General features: G+C 38.2%; 1 protein-coding gene across 3 annotated transcripts in view; it reads left to right on the top strand.

Annotated features, from left to right (window-relative positions):
- MED13L (mediator complex subunit 13L) overlaps positions 1-13,243 on the top strand; it is a 282,240-nt gene that overhangs the window by 33,878 nt on the left and 235,119 nt on the right. For all 3 annotated transcript variants that reach the window (XR_008631414.1, XM_055147001.1, XM_055147000.1), the window contains exon 2: positions 6,542-6,779. Coding sequence is in view for 2 of the 3 variants with exons in the window: in XM_055147001.1 (XP_055002976.1) it covers positions 6,542-6,779 (238 nt within the window). In the remaining variant the exon portion in view is untranslated. The remainder of the gene's footprint in view (positions 1-6,541; positions 6,780-13,243) is intronic.

The raw sequence follows: 13,243 nt of genomic DNA, 5'->3' as shown, positions 1-13,243 counted from the left end.
TACTCTGTTCCATGATTACCAAATACAGTTTTAACTCCAGGGAGTCATGTCGCAAGTTCATGTTGTTGTGTTATGAGAGATTTGATTGCAGTAGGTCAGTGCAAATAAATGTCTTCCACTGGGAGAATTTGTCAGTTCATTTCCTATGTATTGTAACTAAATAATAGGAAATTAAGAATCAATATAAATTTCCTTTAAAAACGTTCATGCAGATAAAAAGTGAATTTATTCTGACTCTATTGTAATCTGTTTAATCCAAACCATTTTGAATTGATTTGTAATAGATTCTGTTTATGCCGGGGGAGTCTCTTAAGTTTCATTTTCTGAAGATTTAGAGTACCTGTAAAACAAATATCAGCCATTAATGAGTAAATATCCCTCTAGCCTCTTACTATTAAAAGTTATTTTCTTGTTTTGTTGTACTTACTCTTAAAATTCACTTGTGTAGATACAGTCTTACATGGTAATGTAAAAGAAGACATATAATTTCTGAGTAAAGTTATAGTCTCTTGTTTTCATAGGATGGTATGTGTGCACTGTTATACTAGTTCTTTTAATATCTCAGGAACTCTAAAGAAAGACTTATTAATTTTCTTAATTTAGGAAACATGGCCATGAGTTCTAGTCACTATTAAATTAAGTAGATGACAATGTTTTGGTGCTATTTTATAACCCTTTATGATTAATTTTTACATTAGCCTGATGATACTGGGTTACACCTGGCCATGCACAGGGGTTATTCCCGGGTTGGCTGAGTGCAAGGCAAATGCCCTACCTGCTGTGCTATTGCTCCAGCCCCCATGAATCCTAATTTTTTTAGTTTTCTGTTTGTGAAGGTTAGGAATTATGTAAAGACCCTAGTCTGATGCCTAATGTTAAGTCATTGTTAAGTAATGTTTATAGATCCATACACATAATGGTTTATTCCTTGCTTATTTTAAATAATTTAAAAAAAATTTTTTTTTTTTGGGTCACACCTGGCAATGCACAGGGGTTACCTTCTGGCATTGCACTCAGGAATTACTCCTGGCGATGCTCAGGGGACCATATGGGATGCTGGGAATTGAACCCTGGTCAGCTGCGTGCAAGGCAAACGCCCTACCCGCTGTGCTATTGCTCCAACCCCTATTTTAAATAATTCATTCATTATTACTATACTTTTGGATTTGGACCACACCTGATGGAGCTCTGGGCTACTCTTGGCTCTGTGCTTGGGGGAAAGGGATGCGCCTCTGACAGTTCGTGGGGAACTGACAGTGCTGGGTCAGCAGATTCAAGGCACCAACCTTATCCCCTCTAATTTCAAGATCCTATTCCGTGTATATTTTAATGGAATATTTTAAAATCTTTTTAAAATCATGCAAATTTATGTTTAATTATGGAGACTTAAAAAAATTTTTTTTAAATTTTATTGAATCACCGTGAGATAGTTACAAGTTTTCATGTTTGGGTTACAATCTCACAATGATCAAACATTCATCCCTCCACCAGTGCACATTCCCCACCATCAATATCCCGGGTATATCCCCCCTTTTCCACCCTCCCCCTGCCTCCATGGCAGACAATATTCCCCAGACTCTCTACTTTTGGGCATTATGGCTTGTGACACAGACTCTGAGAGGCCATCATGTTTGGTTCATTATCTACTTTCGGCATGCATCATGGAGATTGTTTTAACAGTGAGAAATACTGCACTTAAAGTTTTCAAATTTGGGGGCCGGAGTGATAGTACATCGAGTAAAGGTGCTTGCCTGGCATGTGGCCAACGAAGGCTCAGTCCCTCACACCCCAAATGGTCTCCCAAGCCCAGTCAGGATAGAGCTGATAGTCACCTTAAAGCACTGCCAGGTGTGGCCCAAAAACAAAAATGAAAATTTTGACTTTGATTGATCCTCTGGGCTCCCACTCCACTCCTTCCTGTCCCTGTTGCGATGACCAGAGTATATGTACCTGGCTGTGTGTGTGCAGAGATTTTTGCTGTGATGGAGTTATACATCCGTGGATGTGCTTATAGTGTTCACAAGCCTTAGTTGTGATGCTGTGCAGTCTGATAGTGTTGCTCACATGAGTATTGAGAAAGTGGATTGTACTTCTGAAAGTAATGCTCACACATCTTTTTAGTTGCAGTGGGAACCAGGGGTGCGTTCTTCAGTCGCAGTGTTTGTGTACACTGTACTGTGATATACCTGGATATTTCTTGTAGCACTGAAAATCACAGGAGGCAGAAGTTGGCAGGCACATGCAGCAGAGCCATCTGAACCTTGATCAGTGCATAGGGCCCGGGGGATCGAACTCATGGCCTTAAGCTTACTAGGCAGGCATAACTAAACCATTGAACTCATCCCTAGCCACTGTTTGGGTTATTTCCTGTAGGAATCTTTTATTTTTAAAAGTCAATGCACTTTTACTTAATGTTGTGTATCTAGGAATATTTTGAAGGGTTGCTTAGTAATTTTGAAAGTATTTGATAAAGACTTCAGGTCTTATATTGACAAAAATAGACATTTGTTAGGTATTGGGTTCACAGAATTTTGAAATTGACTTTTAACTATATAATTCTGAGAACTTATTTTTATCTTGGGCAGAGTATTTTGGTAGTACAAAGTGGTCTTTTATCAAACTTTAATTTGAACTTTTTAGCTAGGTGAATTTTCACTTTATACTTAGTTATTCCTGTTAGACTGAATAGTTGCATGATAATATTTAGTTGTAGCTTTAAAGTACTAAATTGTTTTGAGAACAGTTGGGCAATCTCTCCCCCTCACTTTGTGGCACTTCATTGTCCTCCCCACCCCTTAGTCCCCCACTGCCAAGTACTACTGAGAGTGGCCCAGCTGGCTCTCAACCTCCAAGTTGCCAGGCCCTAGCTTTGAACTGGCAGGCTCTCATAAATAGTCCTGGAATTGCCAGGACATACCCCCGGGCCCACTGACCATTCTTTCAAAACTTTCCTTCCCCTCAATGGATAGCTAAATAAACAGTTGGTCACTTTTCAGTTCTTTCGGCTGAATTTGTAAAAATGATTGTTTATAGTCTCTCTGTTATGTCACTTGCATTAGTATTCTATGACTTGCTAGAACTGCCCCATAAAGATCATAGAGCAGGTGGCGGAGGCTTTTCATTATCACTGAAACCATGGAAGCATTGATAGAAAGGCAGTGGAAGAGCGAGGATTAGGAAACTATTCTGCATCAAAGTCAAATATTTTGTCTGCTGAACCATAACAGATGTTACAGGTGACAGTAAATTGCTGTTCGCAGATTTTCTTGGGAACTGACTCACCTGATGTTGAAATCTTTGATATATTATCATTTTTTAACCTTTAAAATACATTAATGCTAATAATAGTGATTAATCTTTTTTGGTATTTTTAACTCCCTCTTATATCTTCTCCCCCCATCCTTAGGCATGGAGTACAGGTTTCGGTGATAAAAGAAGTTACTTTTCTTAACTTTTCTGACTTTAACAGTTTCTTCTCAACCTTTTAAATTATTTTTCTCCTTAGACATCTGTTTTAAAATGTTGTTGGCTTTTTGAATAAAATATTGAGTTTTTATTTGAAGAAACAAAGGATCTTATAAATAGCATTGCGTGAAGGGTCTGAGCAGAACACTTCTGTGGCTGCTGTCACTGCTGCAATCACGAGTCTGTTTTTACCGATTATCATGAATGACACATGATACACACGTGTGTGTCTGGGTATTAGTATAGCCGTACTAATCCGTTTACTCAGCCTTGTAAATAATGTCATTCTCATTTTACTGGTGAGGTGACAGAAACAAAAGTTAAGTGATTTGTTAGTTACTTGCTGCTTAGCTAGTAAGTAGAATTGGGATTTCAACTGAGAACTACTGGCACCAGGTTACACTTCTAACCAAATGCGTGATTATTTTCATTTAATAGAACAGTTCTTACAAATTAGCAGAAAAACAGTCCAGCCATTTAAATTGGCACAAACTTAGCAAGCGAGGCAATTTTTGGAAGAGGTTATTTGTATGGACTGTTGATTTAAAAAGCAGTCATCCTTTAAATTTCACTCATCCAAGAGTCTTAAAATGGTCATATTCTTTGGTAATTTTAAATAAAAAATTTCTTCTAAGGAAATAACTAGAAGATTAACAATGCTCAAAAATGGCCACCAAGTAGTGAAAAAGTGATTGTCAGTGGTTATTGAATACATTGTTTTCTTTAAACTATGTACAAACTATTATGCAAGCATTAAAATTGTTTTTGATGAGGCTGAGAAGATGGCTCAGAGGGCTAGAGGCCATGCTTTTGCTGCAGGCTCCCTGAGTTGAACTGCTTGGTTACCTCTAGCACTGAGCCTGGAGAAGCCCCCACGCACCACCCACCAGTTATGGCTCCAAAACCAGAAAGAAAAACACAAAGTCTTTGTGGGCCCAGAAGATACTTGCTCAAAGATGGAGCACTTGCAAATAAATGCAAGGCTCTGAGTTAGAGCCCTAGCACTACCACACCCTCTGAGCACATAAGGCTGAGCACAGAACTTAGCTATCACTGGAGTGGTCACATTCCTTCCCTCACTCCCAGCACTGCTGTGTATGTTCTCCATTCAAAACCTTTTTTCCTCTAAACAATAGCAATGTAGCACAGTGGGTAGGGCGTTTGCCTTACATGCGGGTTCCATTCCTCCGCCCCTCTCGGAGAGCCCAGCAAGCTACCGAGAATATCCCGCCTGCACGGCAGAGCCTGGCAAGCTCCCCGTGGTGTATTCGATATGCCAAAAACAGTAACAACAAGTCTCACAATGGGATGTTACTGGTGCCTGCTCAAGCAAATCTATGATCAACGGAACAACAGTGCTACAGTTGTAAGTGAAAAAGCAGGATATAAAGCCTTGTGGCATTGTGCCAATTTAAAAAAAAATATTTACAGGGGGTGGGGAGCGAGAGAAAGAGAGAGACAGTTGAGTGAGGGAGCTCATTGGGCTGAGCACATGATTTTTATGCAGGAGACTCAGATTTGATGTCTGGCACTGCATCATCCCCTGCAGACACTTGGGGGCAAGCCAGGAATAGCCTCAAGACCTACAGTTGTGGCCCCAACACCTGATAAATTCAAAAAAATAGGAAGAGTATATGCAGTAAAGTGTAAAAAAAAATATTTCTAATGTCATGGAAAGTCATCACTTCTGGTATGACGTGTTGCCTTTTTGGGGGTGCTCCCTAGTCTTGGTCAGGGGGCCCATGACTCTACCAGGGACTGCAGGTGCCAGAGGCCCCACAGTACTGGGATTACTGGGGCCACCCTGCAGTATGCAGGGACCTGTAGGGCCACAAGTGCTCGGGTGCTTTGGGGCTGCATCCTCTGTTGTTTGGTTTGGGAACCATGTGGTGTCAGGGATCAAACCAGGGTTTTCCACATGTAAGACACGTGCCTTAATCCCCGTACTGGTTTATTTACATTTCTTTTTGAGTTTTTTGCACTGTTCATAGGGTACTTTTATTGTCTTAGGAAACCAAGTAAGAAGCTTAAATGATGCCAGTACTATCATTTAGGAAGAATATTTATTAAATGTTAGATTACATGCCTCGTAGTAAAAAAGGTGTTACTGAGTTTCAGACTTTAGTCTTACTACTATTAATTTTGGAACTTGTTTTTAAACTGAATTGATCCCTCCCAAGTGTGCATTAATGCACTTAACTTTATTTTGCTGCCTTAAATTTAATTGTATTAGCAGTTAATACAATTTTTAACTCTGTGGTACTTGTTTTTGGAAAGATCTTAACTAAAATTGACTTGGTAGAAGGGGGAAAGTGGAAGGGAGGGGACAATGAGTTAATGATTGCAAGGAGTATAAGGGTTGTTAGGTACAGAATCATGAGTCAGTTTTACTATCAATCTTGAATAAATAGTTGTCATTCATAGCTACTTATGGATGACATTCAACTTTCATTTGTGTTGAAAAACCTTAAACTTAAGGTTTTAAGAAATGAAAAATGCAATTGTAATAGAAAAAAAATACAGGTTTTTCTTCTCAGCTGGTTTAAAGTTCCTATGTATTCAAATATGTTTAAAAAAATAACCAAACTACATTCAGAATTTGCTCTAGAAGCATGGCTTTTCTCTGTATTCCATGCAAAGTAGCATGAAAAAACTGTTGACAAGTTTACAAGTGTTTAGTAACAGCTTATTTTGTGGTAAAGGATAAAGTATTATGGTACTGCTTGTAACTGCTTCCCTAACTAAGTAGGATTAAATTTGTGAATCAAATAAGGAATAGAGAAAATGATTTTATATATAGGAATTTGAGTGTTTATACAATAAAATGATAAATCCAAAAATAATGATTGTTGCATTTTGATAATTTATAAGAAGAGCTGTGTGGAAATCTTGATAGAACAAAATGAAATTTTCATTCTTCAGTGAGAGAAATTTCCCCTGTTCCCCATGGGAGAAATCTTACGATGTAAATTTTAAATTAATTTTAGCAAATTTGATTATTTGGAGCAAGTTTTTAATTTTCAGTAGGTATAAAAGGAAAACTCAAAATTATTGTAACTTTCTTATCTTTTTACAGGCGGAACTCACAGGAATCAAATGGCGTAGGTACAATTTCGGAGGGCATGGGGACTGTGGACCCATAATTTCAGCCCCAGCCCAAGATGATCCAATCCTGTTAAGTTTCATCCGCTGTCTGCAAGCCAATTTGCTGTGTGTATGGCGTCGTGATGTCAAACCAGATTGCAAAGAATTATGGATATTCTGGTGGGGAGATGAACCCAACCTAGTCGGTGTAATACATCATGAACTGCAGGGTAAGGTTTTTGCTTTTTCTTAAAAAATACTGTTTTCATAGTATATTCATCATATATGTAATTTAAACAATGCAAATTCCAAAAAGGTATTAAAACTTGCCAAGAGTCAAAATAAGATATTTAAATGAGTATCTTTCTCAACAAACATCCTTTTTCTTCTATTCAACTCTTTCAAAATCTCTTGTCCTTCCAGTCAGGGGTCATTGTGAAAAGGCACTATTATTAAAGGGAAGCATTATGTTCCCTGGGTGTGTTGGTGTGGAAGTAAGGCTAAGATCCACTGTTTAAAACTGGTAGTGAGTTGTAGGGCAATTAGCAAATCAGTGAAATGAAAAGAACTGTTTTTTGCTTAGACCGTGACTGTTGTGGTTCATTGCTGGATGAACTCTAGTGGAAAATTGTAAAGTACTAGTTGAAGATTAGTATAAATTTACTGGACACAATTATAGATAGTATTTTGAAGACTGATATAAAAGTTCTTTAGTTTTTGTGTAGTACTTTTGATTTAGTCCTGCTTTTAGTGTAATTAGGTGATTCTAAGAAATATTTTCTTGAATGTTGCTTATTTTCAAATTTCAGATTATATGTACTCTTTAGAGGCTTAAGCTGTTTAGTATATTTACCACAGATTTATAACTAGCTGAAAATTTATCAACATTCTTTGAACTTCTGAAAAAAGATTTTATTGCTACCTAAGTATATCCATCTAGTATGCTAAAGGTGTTTGTTACATCAAGACTAATTCTAATCTGCAGTTAGAGCAGAACATTCACTCTTTTTGACAGTCTCTTAGAGTAAGCATCGTGATATCCAGACTATTCTATATTTTGATAATTTGTGGTTGAAAATTTTCAGATAGTGTTTGATATGCTTTGTTAGTTTCTATGTTTAGTATTATTTTTTCCCTCTTTTGGGTTCTTGGGCTACACCTGACTGTGCTTAGGGCTTACTCCTGGCTCTGTAGCCAGGGATGACTCCTGGTGTTACTCGGAGGATCAATTGCAGTGCTGAACTGCAAACCAAGGTCAGCCGCATCCTAGGCAAGCCTCCAGCCCACATTCATATTTTTTTAAGCAAGAAGTGAAACTAACTTAAATATATCTGAGGGCCCATTACCCTAAAAACTAAATTTGCCTAATGGATTTCCTGATAGTTTTTTGACATCTTCCTTCCTAGTTTTATGTTGCAGCCATTCAAAAAAGAAAAAAATCTGTGATATCTCCTGCCGTAACAGCCAGAGGGCAGTAAACCACAGTGAACTTAATTCAACTGTCTACCCGTGGGCCCATTACCTTTCCATCTTTTCTAGGGTATAAGAACCCATTTTGGGTAAGATTATCTGTCAACTGGTTAGCAGAATCTTAAAAAATTGCTTTTGAAAGCTTGTTTCAGGCAGTTAATAGTGTACGCAGGTAGTTTTTTTAAACATCTGGATTCCACTTAATTAAAAAAGTCAGATACCTTCTAAGAGATACTTAAAATACATATGTGTTAATTTAAATAGCAAAGATAATTAAAACAAATGTTTTTGTACTTGTTTTTATACAAGTAGAGCTTGGAGATGGAGTATGTGATGCAGGGGATCAAACCTGGTCCTTCTGCGTGCAAAGAATGTGCTTATCCTACCAAGCCATCTCTCTGACTCTTGAGTTGGACTTTTAATGTTTGGGTGAAATAATTGGAAATAATTAAAATGTTAAGTATCAAAGATATTCTTTCTGACAAGTTTTTCTGAACAGGCTATAAATAAAACTATAATAAACCCTCAGTGATGTTATAAAGGTCAGACTTTTACCTATGGCTATATTGCTCCATGTAGAATTAAAACTTCACTGCCATTCTGCATTCTAACGGGTGAACAGTGACTGTGTATGTCCTTCCTCGTGTCCACCTAGTGCCTGTACCCATGGAAGGGTTTGAATATAATCTCTGCCTTTTTATAAACAGTTTAAAAAGGATATGAGACAAGTATACAAATATCTGTAATGAAGAGAACTGTTAAGTATATAGATTGCCTACATATGGACAAGCATTCTGTTCCAGAACTAATGTTTATCAGTGGCTTATACACTGAGAATAGGAACACTGTGACCCTTAGTGCCTTTCTTGGTTTGGTCCATTTTCCAGCCTCTACCATTAGGTAAGAGAAGTGATCGTCCTTTTCCTTAAGAACCTGACAGTCTGGTTGGGGAGGTAGTTAAATTAATCCATTGTTTTTATGGTAATGGAGTAAGTGCTGTAAATTATTTAATGACGGGATCTTGCAAAAGCATCAGATTCAGCCTTTTTCCTCAGAGAACAGAGTAGGGAACATAAAGGAGAAAGTCCAGAGCTGGTGAGGCACGAAGAGGGACTTAGAGATTAAATAGATGTTATCTAGGTTTGTTGGAATTTGTTGTAGCCAAGGATGAAGCATGTAACTCCTGTGGGAATGTAAGGCATTTTCTTACATAGCTGTAATACTGTCATTATTCTTAAGAAATTTAACATTGATATAATTAATGGCCTATCCAGATTTCCTCTATTTTCTCAGTAATGCCTTTTAATTATCACCCCCTCCCTAATCTAGGGTTTAGTTAAGAATCACATGTTGTATTTTAGATGTATTGTTTCTTTAGACCCCTATAATTTAGAACATTCCCCGGATTGTCCTTTTTTTTTTTTTTTAAACAAATGTTATTTGAGGGTTGAAGTTCAATTGTTCTGTCAAATGTTTTCTACTCTAAATTTTACTTTTTGGTCAAAGGACCTCCCAAGTAAATGTTTGGGAGCCCTTGGGACCACTCCCAGAGCTAATCTAACTTTGCTGATGGTTAAATTCTTGGACTCGTAATTTGATGCTACTTGGGTCCTGGTTGTGTACAGGCCACCAAGGTCACCCTGGTGTTGCTCAGGGGCTACTCGGACCACACTAGGAGGTGCTTGATTAGTGGAGCAATGCAGTACTCGGCATCAAACTATCTCCCTGCCCCATAATTTGCCTAGTTCTTTTTTTGGTTTGGGGCCATCACAGCTGTGCCCAGAAATCACTCCTAGCATGACCTGGGAGACTGTATGTGGTGCTGGGGATTGGATCTGGGACAAACTCGTTCAAGGCAGTGCCTTGACCCTATCTCTATGGCCTCAAATTCTTTTCAAATATTTTTTGGCCACAGCCAGCAGTAGTTTGAGGGGCTACTCTTGATTAGGTGCTTAGGGTTGTGACTGGTGATGCTTAGGGAGCAGGCGTGGGCCTCCTGCATGCAGAACATGCTTCTTCTTTGGCTGTAACAAGTTCCAACAAACCTAGATAACATCTATTTAATCTCAGCTCATTGAGCCACCTGCCAGCCCATCTTGCCTCATGATTTGATTCAAGTTTAAGCACTTTTGTCAAACATTTTGAATTGGGGGGCTGGAGCATGTGGGCATGGTGTTGGCCTTGTTATGTGACCGACCCAGGTTCTATCCCCGGCATCCCATATGGTTTCCTGAGCCCGCCAGGAGTAAGCCCTGAGCTGCTGACTGTGGCCCCCAAAGAAAGCAAAGCAAACATTTGAGTTGGTGTTTCTCATCAGGCACATCTCAATTTGCCCCGAGTAGTGATCCCATTAAATTGGAATACCTGGTGAAGGCATTGTCTGTCAGGTTTCTCTATATTAAGACCCCCCCCCCTTTGAAAAGTTTTTGAGCAAAAACTTACCATTGATTCTATTTAAAACAGAGCTGTGAACTTGTACTTCTATAAATTGAAAAAAAAAATTTTGGTTTTTGGATTACATCTGGCGGGGCTTGGGTTACTCATGACTCTGCATTCAGAAATTTCTTCTCATGGTACCCAGGGGACCATATAGGATTATTGGATCGAACCTGGGTTGGCCTGGCCACATGCAAGGCAGGTGCCCTACTCATTGTATTATTGCTTTGATCTCCCCTCTCTGCCCCCCTGCCCCAAACTACTACCTTCTTAAATCATTGGAAAGGTGAGGAGTGGGGAGGGATGGAGCAAAGGAAAAGGAAGGAAATCATTGAAGAGGCAGTGGTGACAGGTGAAGTCAAATTCTGCTGCTTGGCCTACCAGGAAGGAGGACTGGCCTATGACTCACTAGTGGGCACGTGTCTCAGATGCACGAGGCCCGAGTTGGGTCCCTGCAAAACAAAACCTTTAAAAAGGGAAATGTTGATATGGAATTACCTAAAGTCATACCAATAGAATATGTGGGAATATATTTCTGTGTGTGTAAGTCTATGACTTCAGTTGTCTTTTAGTGCTGTTTGTCTTTTACTAAATGAGATAACATTCTTTTAATCGACATCCTAAATAGAATTCAGAGTGTTGGCCTGGTTTCATCCCTGCCCACACAAAACAAAATAAACACTAACTCTCCACTCCTCCTACCCAACACTCCTTGTTAAACAAATTACCAACCAAAATGACAATAATGCAAATGAGTTTAATTAAAGTGTAAAATCAGTTTTCTGGAAAATAAAGATACCTTTGTATATAACATTGAGAGGAATGAAATGTTTATAGGTGAAATGTCATTCAGTTTGAAAAATTTTCCAGAGAAAATTGGATTTCTTATTCCCCCTTGTTATATCTGCTTTTTTTCATTATTGGTAGTTAGTATCCCAACTAAACTGGAAAATAATTTTTTTAACTGTTGAGTTATGTGATTCTGTTTGTTGCCTTCTAGATAAATAGCACTTTTAGGTACTATTTTAGATTCTAGGTATGTTGTGTTTGTTACGTTCTAGATATGTCCTATTTTGTGTATTAGCATTTGTATGAAAATTTATGCGTGTCTTTAATGATGCTTGAGATTGCTAACACAAGGAACCTGAGAGGTACTTGTTTTATCATTTATATTTGCTTTTATTTTGTTTGTTTGTTTTGGTTTTTGGCCCAGACCCTGCAGTGCTCAGTGGTCGCTCCTGCATCAGTGCTCTGGAGTATCTCCTGACTGATTGCGGTGCTGGGGATCAAGTGTGGCCCTCCAGCATGCACAGCCACGTGCGCAGCTAGTCAGCTAGTTGAGCGAGGCCTTTAGTTTCACATTTGTTCTCACTTTGAAAATTAAAATTTGGGGTGAAACAAGCACTTTTAGGGAAACTGTACATGCTGTGGTAGCAAGTTCTAAGTAGTTTGTGAGATAAATAATCCTTTTGTTTTTAAGTGAAATAGCTTGAGAGAGAGAGAGAGAGAGAGAGAGAGAGAGAGAGAGAGAGAGAGAGAGAGAGAGAGAGAGAGAGAACTCGAGGGAGTGCGAGAACTCAAGCGTGCGCGCGCACGCACCCTGTAATGAAATAATGTTACTCCAAATTAAGGTTGTGTGTGTGACTCACAGAGAGCTTAATAATCCTTCTTTTCATTGGAGTCTAAATTATTCAGCTTTGATCTGAAAGTTTTGATCTTTAAAAAATGATTATACTGTTCTAGTTTCCTAGTTTGTGTTTAGTTTCAAAAGAACAGTTTGCTAAGGCTGTGCAGTAGCAATAGTTTTTATTGTATGAAGATTACCTAAGTGATTCTAGCTAATACTTATTGAAACATTAGATTTAATAGATAATTCTGAATTATATCCTTAGAAAATAACTTATTAGGACTTTGGTAAGCAATAAATTTATAATGTAAAATAATGATCAGAGTAATGACTTCTGAATTCTTTCACATGAACAATAGGAAAAGATCTAATGAATTAGAATTACTAAACTAAATATGCTTGAAATTGGAAGAACAAGCTTAAGTCTAACTTTTGAATGTAAATAAAATCGATGTGTTACCACAGGCAACTTACTGAACCATGTAATTAGTTTCTTCTCTGAAAAATGAGACATTTATACTTAGTGGCAAAATAGCATGTGAAGAATTTATGTACTGTGATATGAAAATTAAAGAGTTGGTAAAATTATCATTTAGAGATCATTACTTTGGGGAAAGTTAAACATGATCAGTTGATTTAGGGGAGGGGATAGGAGTGTATGATCTGATATTTTTACTTTAGTATAAACTCACCTTTGTACATAAAATGAACTTGAATAAAATCTCCCTAATAATGAGGCAGTAGAATCACCATTGGAATATGCTGTCACACTGTCATCCCGTTGCTCATCGATTTGTTCGAGCGGGCACCAGTAACGTCTCTCATTGAGAGACTTATTGGTACTGTTTTTGGCATATCCAATACACACAGGTAGCTTGCCAGGCTCTGCCTCGTGGGCTTGATACTCTCGGTAGCTTGCCAGGCTCTCCAAGAGGCGGAGGAATCGAACTTGGGTTGGCTGTGTGAAAGGTGAACGCCCAACCACTGTGCTTTAGCTCCAGCCCATTGGAATATGCAGAGTTAAAAATTAACTCAAACAGGGCAAATTGGTTTTATAGTCTTTTTCCTTATGTAGGACATTTTAGAGATGAATATATTACATAATTTTAATAAATGTATAAATTGATATATTTAGTCTAGAACTTTTTGGGGGAAGAGATT

Source organism: Sorex araneus, chromosome 9 (assembly GCF_027595985.1).
Source record: "Sorex araneus isolate mSorAra2 chromosome 9, mSorAra2.pri, whole genome shotgun sequence".
Taxonomy (NCBI): Eukaryota; Metazoa; Chordata; class Mammalia; order Eulipotyphla; family Soricidae; genus Sorex; species Sorex araneus.
This window is presented reverse-complemented; position numbering and strand designations above follow the sequence as displayed.